This window comes from Botrytis byssoidea, assembly GCF_014898295.1.
Source record: "Botrytis byssoidea strain MUCL 94 chromosome Unknown BBYS_003, whole genome shotgun sequence".
In the NCBI taxonomy this organism is placed as follows: Eukaryota; Fungi; Ascomycota; class Leotiomycetes; order Helotiales; family Sclerotiniaceae; genus Botrytis; species Botrytis byssoidea.
This window is the reverse complement of record NW_024065844.1, coordinates 1535969-1553779: the sequence shown is the minus strand read 5'-3', so window position 1 is coordinate 1553779 and position 17811 is coordinate 1535969. Positions and strand designations below refer to the sequence as shown.

General features: G+C 42.8%; 5 protein-coding genes across 5 annotated transcripts; 3 read left to right on the top strand and 2 right to left on the bottom strand.

Moving 5' to 3' along the window:
- Positions 1–3852: 3852 nt before the first annotated feature.
- Positions 3853–5271, top strand: EAE97_001901 (uncharacterized protein; the record flags this gene model as incomplete). The annotated part of the gene is made up of 5 exons (XM_038872412.1): positions 3853–4150; positions 4202–4525; positions 4574–4821; positions 4922–5172; positions 5220–5271. The coding sequence occupies 5 exons, from the start codon at positions 3853–3855 to the stop codon at positions 5269–5271; spliced, it is 1173 nt and encodes a 390-aa protein (XP_038736970.1).
- A 1481-nt stretch (positions 5272–6752) lies between these two features.
- Positions 6753–10187, bottom strand: EAE97_001900 (uncharacterized protein; the record flags this gene model as incomplete). Its single annotated transcript, XM_038872411.1, is given in 6 exon segments — positions 6753–7205; positions 7235–8227; positions 8310–8933; positions 9023–9349; positions 9372–9822; positions 9841–10187. 6 exon segments carry the CDS (start codon positions 10185–10187, stop codon positions 6753–6755), a joined length of 3195 nt encoding a protein of 1064 aa, XP_038736969.1.
- A 237-nt stretch (positions 10188–10424) lies between these two features.
- Positions 10425–11123, bottom strand: EAE97_001899 (uncharacterized protein; the record flags this gene model as incomplete). Its single annotated transcript, XM_038872410.1, has 3 exons — positions 10425–10527; positions 10602–10768; positions 10833–11123. The coding sequence occupies 3 exons, from the start codon at positions 11121–11123 to the stop codon at positions 10425–10427; spliced, it is 561 nt and encodes a 186-aa protein (XP_038736968.1).
- Positions 11124–12457: 1334 nt separating this feature from the next.
- On the top strand, positions 12458–15343 carry EAE97_001898 (uncharacterized protein; the record flags this gene model as incomplete). The annotated part of the gene is made up of 1 exon (XM_038872409.1): positions 12458–15343. One exon carries the CDS (start codon positions 12458–12460, stop codon positions 15341–15343), a length of 2886 nt encoding a protein of 961 aa, XP_038736967.1.
- Positions 15344–16064: 721 nt separating this feature from the next.
- EAE97_001897 (uncharacterized protein) lies at positions 16065–16784 on the top strand (the record flags this gene model as incomplete). Its single annotated transcript, XM_038872408.1, has 3 exons — positions 16065–16344; positions 16416–16546; positions 16605–16784. The coding sequence occupies 3 exons, from the start codon at positions 16065–16067 to the stop codon at positions 16782–16784; spliced, it is 591 nt and encodes a 196-aa protein (XP_038736966.1).
- Positions 16785–17811: the final 1027 nt, after the last annotated feature.

Genomic DNA, 17811 nt, shown 5'->3' with positions numbered 1-17811 from the left:
CTAATCTGAATCGAATATCTGTAGCTTAGTAGCTGCTTGAAAGATCAATCTGGAAAAGAATTGTCTACTCTGAGCGTACTATGACGATTTTGAAACGCTTGTCTGCCATGATGCGCGGCGAGGGACTGTCGGTGCACCTGACTCTCTACCCCTGCACACTACTAGGTATGTGTGGAATACAACAGTTATCAGTGACAACACCGTTGTAACGCGACAAGGGGGAACTTTGCAATCAAAATGCCTGTCATGTGATGAATCCGTTTAGTGAACGAATCCAGCCCGAGGACCAAAGTTTCTCTACTGTTGAAACGTGATTGATTACGAAATGCGCATTTGGACCGTTCGTGGACTTGGTGAATGCCATTTATACGTCCAAAATTGCGGTCTGAAAGTATCGTATGCCAAGGCTCTATAATACCAAGCAGCTTGCAAGATTTTTCGCTTGTGGCTCTTTGCAAGGCTGTATTCCAACACTTGTTGAATGTTTCAAATCAATCTCGGTAATCTATCACGCGTAGAGAACTCGAATCCGAAGCATATTCTATTCTGAAGTCGGAACTCGAAAATCACAAAGGAATGTAATATATTCAGTTAGCAGGAATTATGTTGTTATGATTGTTTAAGACAAATTGAAAGAAATCTACTCCTCACCCGACACATCGACTCCATACGACCATGCTGGCTGAGGTTTACCAGCCTCAATTCTAAGTGCCACTTTGACTTTTTCTCATCTCTTTCCCCCCTGACATCATATCTAACACAGGCGGAGTATCTCACCACTACCCTGACTGATTGTTCTTTTCCACAGGTCAACTATTTTTGTTGAGACCGCGGACTGAGTCTGCAATTTTTCCCGAAGGGCTACCTAGGACGGAAGAGTCATATTGCCCTTGATAAGGTTATCCACAAAGTAAATTACATAGTAAGCCGGAGGCTCATATAAGCATTAAGCGCCGCATAGATTCTAGAACTTTTCACCCCGGAAAGATGCGTCTTAGTTCTAGCTGGACGCGAAGAGCTTTAAATTACGCTAGTTCTTCACAGTTATATGCTCCCATTCCAGACTGGTAGGCTGTATAAGTTTACGTAGCGATGTTGTTTAATTTACTCTTCGCCGAATTCTCTGTCTCCTTTACTATTTTTGACCCGTAGAACTGTCTATGAATTTATAAACTGAAGAATGATGCACAGCTAGGCCGCAGTAGATCAGTAAACAGGAAAATGTTATACCAGCACCACAATGAGTTTGGAGGGGCTTCATTTTAAGTTAGCGTCGCCAAAGTAGGTCATTATTCCCTGTTCATCGAGAACACTTATCATTAAAGCAAGGCGTAGCAAGCGCACAGATACTGTTGTATTGATACTAGCCTTGGAATAAATTCCTTAGATACTACGCGCCAAAAAGAGCCCTCTAGGAAGAGTGATATTGCAATTTGAAACCACCAGAACTATAAAAAACCGAAATACTTGCGTTTGGCATCACACATATGATCATGACCAGTCCATAAACTACGTTTTATAGTTGAAGCCTGATAAAGCATCCATGAAACGAATATGTGCCGTTCCGTGCCGAAAACCGATTAGCTGGTACGTTTTTTCCCCCATAAATTCGGTCACAATTGGTTTATCTATAACCATTGTGTTGCCTTTGAAGACTTATGCGTGATTAAAATTGTGTCCTTCCATGGGTGAGGGCTCCGAGGGAGGAGAAGCTACCCACTCTCTTGGCAACGATGTTACGCGGGGTTTGCTTGGAGAAGGGCATTGCAGACAGCTCATAGGATATATGTAGAAGCGCCCCTAATAACCTGACTGCAGTAGTATAGATAGACAATCAAAGCGTGCATTAATTGCTCCAGCCTCACCATACTCTAATTTGGTCTTTATCAAGGAAAAGTGTGGTTTTGCTAGACAGAAACGCGTTCCTACTGTCCTGGATCTTTCAATGGGGTACACTATAGTCAATATTTCTTCTCTATGGACCATCTAATTTGCTGAATTTGACTACAAAACTTATCATAATCATTGCCGCATCGTGAGCTTCCATAATTCCATAATTTAGTCTTGCCTTTTTTAAATCTACAGCTGCTTCTGCAGGTGAACCTGGCATTTGCAGCTAATCAGCGTGCCAAAAACGAACATGATCGCTTTCACAACTATATACCTAAGAATGGGTGATGACTTATGTTTGTTTTCCAGATCACTGGGAGCTTTTTCGAAATATATATAAGTCATCTCGTCCTGGACTTGCTTTCTATTCCTCAAACTTCAACAAAATTGTATCCGCAAAGTCCAAGAACATTCAAAACCATACAGACTCCGGAAGAGAACCCAGTATTCAATTCGTCAATCAACTTCCAATCATAAACCGACAGCCCAGCAGAACCCAGTACAATGTCTCCAAGCAACCTACTCAATAATGCTCCGGTGAACTACGCAGATGTTCAACCATCTGAGCCAAAACCAGTATTACTCTGATTACTTCATAATTTGATGATTGACTTTCTAACACTGCTCCAGTTTGATGATCGACAACCAAAGGCGAATACGATCATTTACAAATCCACGTCCATGAAGAGATGTTGGACTGACGTCTTCCCAGACGCGAAAACCCATTTTAACGAGCAAGCTACTTGGCTTAATGGACCGGCAAGAGGCAAATCGAACCGAACAGAAGGAGTAACTAGACAATAATTTCAAGGAGACAATAGATGACCCCACTGGACACAATTTTATTACAATTATTTCTTATGCTCGAGGGAAATATAGAGATACTCAGGCTAGAATGGTTCTACCTTGATTTTATGTTGAAAACGTCTGATTCAAGGACCCCAAATCGGGCATTTGCACATGATGGTCGGGGTTTGTGGAAGATATTTTAGGGGTGGAAATCGTTTATACTATGTTCTGGTGCCTTGAGTGTAATATTTAGGATGATGTATACTTCTTAGAGCCAGTCAGAGGGTAAATTGATTATTTTTGATGCTTCCAGTTATGCGTCCTTGGAGAGGACGATGGGATTTCTTTGGATTTACACCATTTAGAAGGAAAAGCTGGTAAATTGATTTTGTTTGGGTCAAATTATAAATTTCAATTTATCTAGGTGTATTTACATAGCTGAGAAACCGGATGTTATACTTGTAGGAATACGATTTGAGAAGTTGTCACTTTGGCTCAATGAAATCACCAGTCGATACAAGGATTGACGGGACACTCCTCACTCTTCAATTTTTTTTAACAAATTCATTCTTCAATTGTTTGATTTCAAATTTTACATTTTGATTTTTTAAGCTCTAATAAACAATTCTGATGATTTCTAAGATTTGTTAATTGATATATTAGAAGATATCGGTAAGTCAATTTTTTGAAGCGTCTTGTCAGTCTGTACACCCACTCGTGAAAATCGCGATCACGAGTTTTAAGAATTCGCTTTAATTGGACGCAATATTTCATCGGATAAAACAGTAAAACTTTCGTTTCCCATTCCCCATTCGCCATTTCCATAGTTGTGTCTACCCTCAAACTTCACGATCGAAAAGTTTGTAGTAACCTCCCTCATCTCTTGAAATTCTTCAACAAAAAATAAACCTTTCGGCTCGCATAAAAATAGCACTGGATCAGGATTGCCACGATTTGAGGTTATCTCCAGATTGCTAAAGAATGAACCCCTCTCATTTGTTCGCCAACGAGTCATGATGGTGTGCTGGTGTTGCATTTTGCTGACATGAACCAGAGCACTGGGTCTACAGCCTTGAGCATTGGGCCGCAAAGTTGCCTACCTATTTGAAGAAGTGAAATTTTTCACGATGTCCTCATTTTCGTTTCGTATATATCGAGTATCTAAATCTCGTCATGGAGCCTGACCTTGAAGCCACTGCGGAAGCCCCTCGCGCAAATGCAGCAGTGCGTGTTTTTCAACAACGTGATAATACTGCCGACGATATTGAGCGCGAGGCTGTAACAAGCTCGCAATCTCTTCAATCTGAGGGTATTCGTCGTCGCAATACTGATCAGTATGCTGGTGCTGCAAGAGAGAGCACAACATCTTCAGCTGACACGGAGAGAACCTTGACCCAAGAGAGATCAAGGAAAAGTAAGGATAAGCTTAGCCATGAGGAGTTGATGGAGGACTTGAAGAAAGACTATATCTGTAAGTACCGAGATGCTTCTACATTAAACTATGTGAGCTAACAATGAATAGGGGAGGAATTCGAAACTGGTATTCCGAAACTTGCTCGTTTTCAAGGAACCCACAAAGACTTCGCGATCTTCCGTGCATTCCATGAAAACCATATTCGTATTTTGATTTATAAAGAGATTGAACTCACGGACATTGCACGAGAACTTCGGAAAAGGGACAAAAAGGATCTTGCAGCATTGAACACACCGGCTTTTTATAGATTGAAGGGACACTTACATGAACAAGAGAGGGAAGAAGTTATATCCGAAGATAATGAGAGCCAGTATCGTACCTGGACCAAAGATACACTCATGTCTCTACTGGAAACCAAGCAAAAGCAATATGGTTAGTCTCAATTCACGGATCACTGAGCACTGGTGACAACCCAAACAGATGAGGTCTTGCTGGCATATGCCAAAATTAACGCTCTCCATCGTCCCCCAAAACGGTGTTATGATTCAGTTTTCCATTGGATTTTGAATCTCAGGCCTCTCGGCGTTAGTCGTCTCAATGGTCATGAGGCAGAGGAATTCATCTATCATTGTAATGACTTTATCTCTTTGGACAATAGAGAAAGAGACAATCCTTTCAAAGAAGTACTTAGCAGTCATCTTTTCAAGTATCCTGAGTCGCCTCTCAAGGTGAGATCATATTTCCTGTTGAGTATCTGCGAGCCTGCTATTGCATTCCTTCGCAGTCGCAAATGCCAGCGAAGAAATTGAAAAGCTGATACTTTCTCAGCCATTCCTCAAGACAAAAGGCGACGATCAAACATCATATTACGATGAAGGATTGCAATCGGGCTTGGCCCAATTTTTGTCGCTCATTGTCCTAACTAGCATGCTCATTGCTCCGATTTGTCTCTTATTCTTGCTCGAACTTTCTCGTGGGCTTATGGTATTGGTGGTATTAGTCTTCACTATTCTGGTATATATTGTTGTGACTCTTGGAACGCCGGCCAGCCAGTTTGAAGCATTTGTAGCGACAGTTGCGTAAGTAGTAGTCGGCCGAGTATTGTGCATTCTGCTAACGTCAATAGATATTGTGCCTTTCTAGTCCAGTTCTTGGGGAATCTTGGACGGGGAAATTAGGGGCTTTTGAAAAATGAAAAGAACTCGAACTGGAGCTTTGATGCACATAGGAGGAGAAACGTGAGAGGGATATTCGATAGTCTTACTTTCTTTCTTCATTCACGTATTCATCTAGATATCAGGCTGGTGCCGGTGATAGAAAGGTCTAGATGTGAATCAGTCACTCCTTTTTACCTTATTATTTCGAGTTCATAGTAGTGTACAACTTAATGATTGTGTACGTAGAAAAGTATTCCCAAGAATGAAGTGCTTCTGAGAAATTGGTGTGGTTGTACGAATGAGGCTCGGTTATGAGTGAGCTGGCTTACTTGTGGGCATCAACCGGATAGTTCATCAACCTTCCGGCTCGAATTTCATCTCCCAGGAAACCACCACTACCGACGTACCGTAATTTGCTGACATATTAATATGTTACCCGGTCGGCATCAGGGAATAGCCTACTTAGTGCTTAGTTCCACCCCTGTAGATCTAAATACAGTCGCCGAGTTGTTCTAGCATGGGCATATGACAGGCATAGTTGTCAGGTCATCCACCCGTGCCAACTTGAAAAGACCAGAGCCCTAGAACAAAGAATCACCTCTGGCCATTATATTCTTGCGTCTAATACAAGAATAAAGATGAATTCGTGCATCAATAGAATTAAAAAAGAATACGACTCCACTCACTATAGCCAGATTCATTGTAGTGTAAGCGGTGGGGGCTAAGCCCTATTATAAAACTGTTGAGAACAAGATCAGCGTTTGCACAGGTCATTGTTCAATATACATTGCGGGAGCGACCGCCGCTCACGACGAGGATAATTATGCACATAACGATAATTCGCAACGGGTGCCTGGTGATTCGCATGGTGTTTGTCCCAGATGTGTTGGGTTGCGGTCCAGACTAAGATTGGGTGAGCAAAGAAAGGGATAGTTGCAGTTTTTATTTCAGCCCAAGTAAACTCTAAATTTGATTCTGATGAGACGAATGATCAGTCTGTTACAGAGATATAGGTAGGAAAATATATGAGTCCCTTCCCCCCTGTTCTCCTGTTGTTTTCGACGGTCCAATTGTCAAATCTGCCGCTCAAATATCTCGCACGAAGCAAGAATTGAAATTTCTAAGAATTTCAATAGTTCCCACTTTTTGAATGAGATCAATAAATAATCTCTCACTACTCAATCCCCCATATTATTTTCAAATCCTTGATCCAATCACTAAATGTCACCTCCTTTGGACTGTTCGACTCATCCACTACCCTTACCATTCCTTTGCCAGCCATATTCTCGTCATTCCACGGCGGGACATACAACCAATTATGCTCAGGATGACAAGCCCATGTTTTTAAGCGATTTCCTTTCAGCTCTTCCAAGCAGTCGCCGCAAAATATAGTCTCATAACATGATTTGCACATGTAGAAATCATCTGCATAGGTCCATGTTTTCCCGCATCCACCCTTGCATTTGGCGTCTAGTGGACCACTTCTGGTACTCTTGCCCTCATCATCGTCGCTCCGTGCCAGTGTCATTCGGATATAGTAAAGACCAAGCATTGAGCGCGTTTCGATCATCTCCAGTATGAATAAAACACCCTATCAAACTTTTATACCCAATTGGATCATTATCTGGATCTTCATCTTCTAATATAGAAATCGCAGTGAACACATCATCCCTAAATAAATTCTGTGCCTTGACGAAGTCTTTCGACTGGGAATAGTATGATGCAAGGAATGCTTTGATGCTAGTCAACCAATTTGCTTGCATATTAGACCCAGGAAAATAGAATCGCAAATATACTTTCTCGGCTTCTAATGCATCCAATAATTGCTGTTCATGTTGTGAACGAGGATTGTCCTGCCTGATCTTGATGGCAAGTTGAAAATGCGCCAACAATCGAGACTGCACAGTGAAAGCATTCCGCTCATAATCGTAAGCCCCAGGTTTAAGGGCCAAACCCTGTAAGACGCGCCCGCAATTTTTCCAACATGTGAGAGCATTTTGTAGGTGCTATACGTTTGTTTCGCCCCCCCTGCAATCAGAAGACCCTGGTAAACTAGTAAGTCTACACGATGGATTTCATTTTCCGCAGCAATTACTGCTTTGATGAGCGCTTGGAGTGTGAACTTGCCCAATTCTATGTTAGAGCGTGCTACTTTAATGACAAAGTCTAGAGGATTATGATCAAAGTTTAGCGCATTATGAACAAAGCATAGAGAAATACCAGCGTCTAGAGGATTATAACTGAGGCGTATGGGATTATGACCAAAGTGTGGATCATAAAATTCCAGTTTCTTAACTATTTCAAGAAGAAATTTGGATAATACTCCTATGTCATGTTGTTGGGAGTTGAGAACCCAGTCTTTAAGTCCAAGTATCAAGCTCTTTGCTTCTTCATTTTTCCCTTCACTGAAAAGAATCTTCAAAAGCTCGGAACGAACTCTGTGATCCCAAGGATTGGATTCTAGTACCTCGTTGTAGAGGGCAATTGCTCGATCAATCTTTCCTACCTGTTTCTGCCATAATGTCAATCGTGCCAAGTTTCGAAAGAATGCTTCATTCAAGTCCAGAGTTCTAGCTGGCGAGACACTCATTTGATCTTTCAGCCACTTCTTTTCCATTTGCATCGATTTCAATGTTGTAATAGCTAATTCCAACTCAGAAGAGGCACACTCCCTCCAGAGATCATCTCCCCTCCGCAAATGGTAATATGCCAGTGCCAGGTATTCATTCACCGTCCAGTGGCAGGACGGGAAGCTTTTAGCTTTGTTGAAATATTCAATTGCTATTTCGGACTGACCGGCCTCATAGAATGTTTGGCCAATACGCTCGTACCACAAAGAGTTTTCGCCCAGACGCAGTGTCTTTCGGGCCCATATAGCTCTGCTTAGAATACGTTGGGATAACTCCTCTACGTATGTGGAGTTCAAGCTTGGACTGTCAATCTTTGTATCCTTAATCTCATCATCGTTCAATTCTTGCTGTTTCTTATTAGCAAATCTGTAGATGAAACTGAAGAGAGAAAAGACAACATAGACTAACCATATCAATAAATTTACCTACCCATTCATATGAGTCGTAAGGACTCCAAGTACGGCTTGAATCCCACAGCCATCTCTTGGCAATCATAAGCGTGATAGGCCAATAGAAATTCACTTTGCCTTCCGATTTTGTATGGTCTTTAACCCAACGACTTTCCCTCGGCCCAAGCTGCTCGATTGTTCTCTCATCCTTTATAAAATCCCGAATAATATTCACGTTGTCAAAACTCCACCAGGTGTTACTCATGAGTTTTGCTATATTCTCGAATTTCTCGATTGCCTCAGCATCACTAAGGAGATCCACAAGTCTCTTTGCAATAGCTTGAAGCTTCGGTCTGTCTGTTCTTCCGTTACCACGCAGTAATGCTTTCTTTACTTCTCCAATATGGAGAGGAAGAAACTCCAGGGCGTATCCAACAACATGTATGGTTTCATTGTTAGGCTCTTCATTTAGGAGCTTTAGGAGCTGTTCAGTTATGCGACAATGGGCTTGAATCCAGGTGGAATGGATAGTGACTTTCTTCTCGTTATCGGAGTTAGCAGGAGAGAATCGAACTTCCCAATCCCAGTTCTTTCCGCGAGATCCCAAAAAAACCTCTGAACCGAATGGAGGTCGGCTTGATTTATAGCGACCGTCATACTTATCCTGGCAGTTTCGATATTATATGCAGAAGCTGTTCCGGTAGGTATGTCTGAGTCCGAGCGTTTGAGGAACAGCTCAATTGGAAAACACACCTCAACATTGTCCCTCTCCAGGCGAGGGAAAACCTTAGCAAACCTTTCCTTCAGCTTCATCTCTAAAGGTTGCACAGGTAACCTGCCTGAACTTAGCCAAAGGGCCGCTCTGACTTGGTCAATGCTAAATTTCTCGTAGCTAAATACAAACCAGTCGAGTATCTCATTCAGCTGTTCAATTTCGCGAGCACTGAGAGAGGTGTTAAGATTGGTGATAATCTCTTGTGCTATCATACCCATATCTCCGGATGGATCCTGATTCAAAATTGCTTCAATATCATCTGAATATGCATCAGATTTCACAGCTTCCGTGATTCTGATCAATTTCTGAAGGATAATCGAGAATGACCCCTTCAGCGATTATTGGGAGTCTCTCACGAATTGATTTACGAAGTTGCTTTGTTTCTACATCCTGGCCTCCAAGAAAATTAAGTTTATCCAACTCTTGCTCGATAAATGAATTGATATCATCTTCGGTACCATTGGTGATGTCAATACGTAAATCATCAAAATTGTTTTTATCATACCTTCCGGTGATCAAGATGAGAAGTTGAAGAGAGCCTTCGCTTGCAAACACTCTCAGCTGTTCCCGCAGAATCTCTAATAAATGGTGAGTCTTACTTTTGGGAAGCTTATCTAGTCCATCGAACAGGAGAACGATACTCAAGGGTTCACGGTTCCCAGGGTCTTTAGCAAATCGCAACTTATCCCACCATTGTATCTCTGCAGACCTCTCCCGCGTATCTGTAATTCTGAGGTCCTTTTCTTGAAGTTGCGACAGCGCTGCCGCATACGTCTTGCTCTGAGTTGCCAATTACAGGGCCATTGATTTCAAAGCATAGACTATATCATTATTGCTTGCAGTCTTGCTTGTCTTAGTATCTACCCCAGTGAAAGCGTGATATGCAATAGCCAGGTTTGCTATGTTTCTACTTCTCAAGTCCTCTTCTATTGATGCCACGAGGCAGGACTTTCCAGTCTTGACGCCCCCATACACGTATAATAGCTGCCAAAACGGTGACATGCAAGCGTCGTCTAACTGTTTTAGCCATTCGTTGTAGCCATATGATGTGGATAGCCACTTAAAGGCATCTTCCGGAAGTTGTTTTCTTATATCTTTGAGTTCATCTCTAGCTGTGTTTGCTTTAGCTGATCCTTCGGGCATCGACAAAAGTTTCGAAATTTTTTTCGACACGATCTGATGCGACCTTCTCATCCATTTTTGTCTTGATATCACGTTCCACGTACGTGACCTTGTCTGCAATGTGACGTTGCTGTTCTGTAAATAATTCCTGCACCCTTGCGAAAGAAACGTGGCCTTTCAGTAGTTCATCAGTGACTGCGGAGTTATCGAGAATGCTCTTCAAAGTGATGACTCCCGTGAGGCCATTTTGCCTCGTAATCAAATTTTGAAATTGCTCAATTCATCCTTGATGCCCGAGTCATCTCCCAAGAAGGTGACTTTGAATATAGTCTTAAACTTAGCTCTTTTCCCACCATCGATGCTAGAAGTGTGTCAGTTAAAGTGGGAGAGGGACCAACGGATATTGTAAAAAATCCTTCACGGAAGTGACCTCACATATTGATAGATAGACCACAAATTCTCACTATTGAGACCATAATTTTGTGGATGCCATCTCTCAGTTCTCGATCGAGCTTCTTCAAGCTCCCGTAAATATTCAAAAGGGCCATGGCATGGGTCATTTCTTCGAACAAGTTTCCCAAGCCTTCATAGATTTCAGCGACCTTTTGAGGAATATCAATCAAGAAAGAGATAGCATTGAAGGCATAACGTTGCGGGAGCAAAAACAGTGGATGCAGCTTCTGCGGCTACACCGCCGATGAGTTGAATACATTTTAAAATCTTTTCAATAGCATCTTTGATCTTATGCTTGGTACTGGGTTGTAACTCGTCCTCGGGCTGGAATTTATCCTTAAGCTGTGCCAAAACATCCTCGATCTTTCTCGGAGGGATTGATGCTAGTTTTCTGTTTGTGTTTTTATGGAATTCGTTCTGAGCCTCATCCCACAACTTTTGAAGCTCTAGATCTACTTCCCGAGATTCAACGGTGATTGTTTGTCGTTCTCTTTGGTGCTCCATGATAGTTGTCCAAGAACAATGCGATGACGATGTTGGATCGTAGGTTATAGGAAAAGGAGAGAATAAATACAAGACCAGCCAAAGCTCCTCCTATAATGGCTGGAAGCGCAGCTGATATGTGAGGCGAGGATCAATTCTCCCACTTCAAGCGAAGTGCTTTGGTGTGGGTGGTCTTCGGCTCCAAAACCAGTACACAGCAGCTGTAGATGAACCACTGAACAGTGCCTTCACAGCATTTAGCTTCTTGAAAATATTGAAATCAATCAAGTTTTTGCACAGCTGAATGATGAGTGGAAAGTGAGCATTGTCCGAGATAAGATCAAAACGTATTCAGCAGCTGATAGGATATTCGTTATTGAATCAAGGTATGGTATAACTCGATACTCAGCCCACTTTTTGGCCACCCCTCTGTCGGATTTTATGAGAAGGTGGAAATCATGCCCCAGATAGTAATCACAACACGCAAGTCTTTCTATTCCTGGCTTTACTTGTACGATGATTACTGCACATCTTTCGCCGCCTGCAACCTTCCCCGCACGTCGTTTCGACGGTGCTTGTTGAATATGATGGCATGACTTATCGAAAAGCGCACTTGCTACTTTCTTATCAGCTGAAAGATCGGCAGAACCTGATATCCATGATTTGTAGTAATTGCACTTGCCAATTAATATCAGAACCTAAGGCGTCTTGGACAGCGAGAATCTTTATTTGTGTAAATGTTGTGATAGAGATGAAATGGAGAACAGCCAGATTTGATTCTGCTCGATATCCACTGTGAACAAGTGGTCAAAGCTCACCGGGGATGCCGGAAGAGAGTGGAATTTCTGGGCCCTTATCTCTTCTTTCATCATGACCTCACTCAAATTGTTAAATTATACTTTAGCAATTGACGATTGTACAGAGTATTCGCTGGTTGACTCAGTGAATGTGTGAATCTTGACCTAATTTATGGAGGCGCGAAAGAGAAATGCGACCTTGCTTTCATGTTGCTTCAATTGTTGGTAGATTTCGAGTCAGCTCACTACATTATTTGTAACCGGGGAAGCTACCCACGCTCCCGTCTGAGAGCACCCAACAACATTGGTCCAAAGCAAACGCGAGATTTGCTTCTGCCAAACATCCATTGACCCCATCTTATGTAGGTCGCCTTGATTCAGTTCTTATGTTTTTTCATCTCTACATCTCATGGTATATCTCCTCAATTGATGAATCTGTGATTCTTCTCCTTCCCTTAGAGCTTTGAATGATTCCACACCCTTTGAGCTGAGACGCACAGTTGGCATATCATCAGGTACAACAAAGCGGGAACAAATTCAATTTGGAACCGATCCAAAATGGATCGCAGTAAAGAGGAAAACCAGAGCCGCGAAGGGCTTCTGCGAGATTATGACGATAATGGACAAACGCCAATTCGGAAATCATTCGAAGATGCCTATCGAAATTCAGAGGAATCTGATATCGACGCCACGGATTATCTCAATCCGAACCACCCTCACGTTTCAGTTCCCGCATATCATACCAGCACTCAATTGAGTAATCTACGACGTACTTTGGCTCGACGCTCGAAATGTCTTATAATAACAATTATTGTTGGAGTAGTGTTCTGGTCGGTTCTCGCTGGAGGAGGGTTCTGGTTATACAAGAAAACACCTGCGACTGGACAGTCGCCGCCATGGTACCCAACACCACCTGGAGGCACAGTCTCACAATGGAGCGAGAGCTATAAGAAGGCCGCCGCTCTGGTCGAAAAAATGACATTGCCGGAAAAGGTGAATATCACTACGGGTACTGGATGGCAGATGGGTCTTGCCGTTGGCAATACTGGTCCTGCATTGAATGTAGGTTTCCCTGGTCTCGCCTTGCAAGATGGACCTTTGGGGCTACGATTCGCCGATAATGCAACGGCTTTCCCGGCAGGTATCACTGTTGGGGCGACATTCAACAAGGAATTGATGTACAAGCGGGGTAAGGCACATGGCCAAGAAGCCAGATTGAAGGGAGTTAATGTGCTCTTGGGACCCTGTGTTGGACCAATAGGTCGAATGCCCGCAGGCGGGCGGAACTGGGAAGGATTCGGTACCGATCCATATCTTCAAGGTATTGCCGCAGCTCAAACTATCAAAGGCATTCAGGAAGAAGGTGTTATTGCTACGATTAAGCATTTTGTTGGGAATGAGCAAGAACACTTCAGACAAAGTTATGAGTGGGGATTACCAAATGCCATGTCATCTAATATCGACGATCGATCTCTGCATGAACTGTATGGGTGGCCTTTCGGAGATGCTGTAAAAGCTGGAGTGGCGAGCGTTATGTGCAGTTATCAAATGGTAAACAATTCATACTCGTGTGGAAACTCGAAGCTTCTCAACGGAATCCTGAAAGACGAACTTGGATTTCAAGGCTTTGTCCAATCCGATTGGCTTGCGCAACGATCTGGTGTAGCAAGCGCACTTGCTGGACTTGATATGACCATGCCAGGAGACGGCCTTATCTGGGTTGACGGAAAATCTTTATGGGGCCCCGAGCTGAGTAAATCAGTTCTGAATGGGTCATTGCCCGTCTCGAGACTCAATGACATGGTGACCAGAATTGTAGCTGCTTGGTATCAGTTAGGACAAGATGATAAATCAAAATTTGATGGTGAAGGTCCCAACTTTTCCTCGTGGACCAATGAAGAAAAAGGATACATCAATGCTGGAAGCCCTGATGATAAGGACAAGAAAGTTGTCAATAAATTTATCGATGTTCAAGGTACAGGCGATGAAGCGCATTCTATCATAGCACGCCAAGTAGCCACTGAGGGAACTGTGCTATTAAAAAACGAGGACAATTTACTACCTCTAAATAAGAACGGTTGGAGCTCACCAGAAAAGCATGAATTAGTGTACAGAATAGGGATCTTCGGTGAGGATGCAAGTGAAGGTGAAGGTCCAAATGTGTGCCCAGATAGAGGTTGCAACAAAGGTACGTTAGGATCTGGATGGGGTTCTGGCGCCGTTGACTTTCCTTACTTGATTTCTCCAATCTCTGGTATTAAGAAATCGTTCAACCCAGAGCATGTCTACATTACCGTCTTCCCCACAAATTCTCCCCCATTAAAGAAGGCTCCAGCAATCATCAAAGACCAAGATGTTTGTATCGTGTTTGTCAATTCCGATGGCGGAGAAGGATATATCAGTTACGAAGGCATTCGTGGCGACCGCAATGACTTGAACCTACAGCATGGTGGCGAGAAACTTGTGAAACAAGTCGCTGAAGGGTGTGGAGGAGGGAAAGGTAGCACAATTGTGGTAGTCCATGCTGTCGGACCAGTTGTTATGGATGAGTGGATTGATCTTCCAGGAGTCAAAGCAGTGATAATGGCAAATCTTCCTGGGCAGGAAAGTGGAAACGCAATTGCTGATATCTTGCTCGGCAACGTCAACCCAAGTGGTAAGCTGCCTTATACCATTGGAAAATCTCTCCAAGATTATGGTCCTGGTGGTCAAGTTTTGTACTATCCGAATGCTGTTGTTCCACAGCAGAATTTTACAGAAGGATTATACATTGATTATCGCCACTTCGACAAATACAGTTTGGAACCTACATTTGAGTTTGGCTTCGGACTCTCATACACCACTTTTGAATATACAAACCTCAAGGTCGATGCTATTTTACCCAAATCATCTTTCCCAGCTACTCGCCCAGACGGAATTTTTCCACCTAGTTTTGATGAAAAAATTCCAGACCCTAGTGAAGCCCTGTTCCCTTCAAATTTCAGGAAGCTCTCCAAATTTATTTATCCATATATTGAAAAAATCTCGGATATTAAGGAGGGCCAATACCCATATCCAGAGGGTTACGAGACCGAACAGACCCCATCACCAGCTGGTGGAGATGAAGGCGGCAATCCTGATCTCTGGACTGTTTATGCCGCTGTATCGGTCGACCTCAAGAATACTGGGAGTGTGACTGGCAAAGAAGTAGCACAGCTATACCTCGAATATGAAAAAATCAGTGGCGAAGCTGCCAATATCGACTTTCCAGTCAGGGTCTTGAGAGGATTCGAGAAAGTTGAACTTGCAAAGGATGAGACGGTAACAGTGAAATTTGAGCTGACGAGAAGAGATCTAAGTTATTGGGATGTAGTCAGGCAAAATTGGGTTATGCCCACAGAGGGAAGTTTTACGATTAGGGTGGGTGCTAGTTCGAGGGACTTGAGGCTCACGGGATCGTTGTAAAATGAAGTATAAGAAAGGCATGGAATCGGTGTTGGAGATTTTGATTAGGACGTGAAATAAAAATGTTGTATGTATTTGGAACTGAATACGAAGATCTGTGCAATATAGCCAAAATTGATGAAATACGTGGGTTTCTTAAAAGCGTTTATATTGTTTGAGCTTTGTGACCACCTTCTGGTTCTCTCTCTTCTTGCGGATGATGCCTTGTGATATTACGGGGAGGGGGGGGCTGCTCGCTTTCCAAGTATCGTAGAAAGGTCTTGGTCTTGTGTGAGTTATCTTGTGTCTGTAAGATCACATTGTTTTCTCAGGAGGGAAAAGCTCCATATCTGATGATGCCATATTTCCTTTTCTCTTCCCCAGTGATGATTTGCTTGCTTGCTTGCTTGTATGACTATAAATCACATGTTTTAGTTATTTTGCATTTCGTACAGAAGCCATGCCCTTTAATGACCCCTCTTTCAACTATGAGTTTTGTGATATCCAAACACTTTGTTTGCGTCACGTTTCCACGCGAGATATTTCTCCACTCCTCACGCGCCTCCCAATTTCTTAAGATGCAATTGATTATGTTACACATAATTCACTCGAACCCAATTCCGCAGGAGTAATTTTCTCTGTCCGCTCACTTTAAATGCCATATAAACCTCAATAAGACCTTCAAATCTTTCATTTTTCATCACCACAAGTAACGAAACATACAACACATACCATAATCAAGATGTCTGCCTTCGCTTTCGGCGGTGACGCCAACAAGGCAATGAAAATCATGGAAGCAGCACAGTGGAACAACCAAGCCAATCAACTCGAAGCCCGTGGTGATTTTGCCGGCGCAGAGAATTTATTCTTGAGATCTCTCGCGAGGAAAATCGAGGTCACAGGTGAAGATTCTATCCAGACTGCTCTTGCAAAAAATGCGTTGGGTGAATTGTATTTGAAGATGGAGAGCAAGTTGAATGATGCACAGAAGATGTTGGAGGATGCTGATAGGGTTAGGAGTGGTATGTTACTTTCATCTGGATTGAGTATGATAAGACAAGAAGAAAAAATGCTGATGAGAATTGAACAATAGTCATCGATAATTTCGACGCAGCTTGCACTCGTGACAATCTTGGTCAACTATGGGAGATCAAGGGTGACGTTGTGAAGGCTAGAGAGGTGAGAGGAAGAAATCCAGAGAATATGGTTTGCTCGAACTTCAAGGTAAGTGTTTTCTCTGACTCTGCCGAAAATCTAGGCCAAGCTAATTAGCTGTAAAAAGTGTCCACTCAGTAACATAAACGTCAAATCAAAGCAGGATGAACTCAAGAACTGTGTCAGATGCAAGTGTACATGGTATTGCAATGAAGAATGTCAGAAAGTGGATTGGAAGACGAGACACAAGCGGTGGTGTAAGGAGCCCACGGCGGAGATTGCTCAAGGAATTAGTACCAGTGGATAAAAAGAGGATGTAATGAAGTGGCTGAGGGGAGTATAAGGCTGCGTGACTGGAGATAGAAGACATTGTCATGGGGTGAAGGGGGTCCTGGCTGGCAGAAAGCGCTTTTGATTGAACACAAGGCACAGAAGCACGGATTTGACAGTGATTTCTAGCATATTCTAATTCCTTAGAATTATTCTTGAAAGAGATACTATTTGAGAAATAGCCAAGTGCAATATGAGATTCCTGATCAATCCGTTTCCAAAGTTATTGTGTTTCATATGGTTAAAATCTCCGCCAGACAATCGCTCCACAGATCGATCGTGATGTGAAGTATAGATTGAACGTCTACTCTAGATCCAGATGCACTTCGCAAGAATGAACGAATATCTTGTCTATGGGACTATGCATACAATTTTCAGAACATATTAATCTGAAACAGCATTGAATGAGGTAACTGAGGCTGACTAAGCACAAAAACAAAAGGTTGATCTAGCAAGCAAAATCGACGCTCCTTCAGCAGTTCTGTGAGATTCACCTTGAGCAAAAAGAAGAGATACCTCTTCGTTGTTTATAACATGTTTGGAATTTCACATTGCCAATTCTCATAGCCGGTGTCCAAAATTGACCAATCCAACAAGGCCTTTGCGAGTCATTCCAACAGTTCCTTAGTCAATAATTTGTTGTTGTTTCTCACAAAATTGGCCTGCTTGGTGAACGTAATAGCGGGAATTGCACCAAACAGAAGTTAGAGGAGTAATAATTATAAGATCTTCGATATTATACACGGATGGGTGATATACCTCAATCTTTTGAGCCAGGTGTTCTTCACGAGAGCACATTAATGTCACCATTACCGAAGTTCGTATCTGCCGGCTCGGTCCTAACTAGTTGGCGCTAGTATCTACCGTTAATCGTTAGATATACAAGTGCCATGTGTGGAAACTAAGGGATGAGAATGTGGACAACTCCGGTGGGCGTAATCCCGGAGCACTATCAGATTGAGTGTTAAAGCGGGGAAGAGCCGCAGCTCATGCAGAACGAGAGA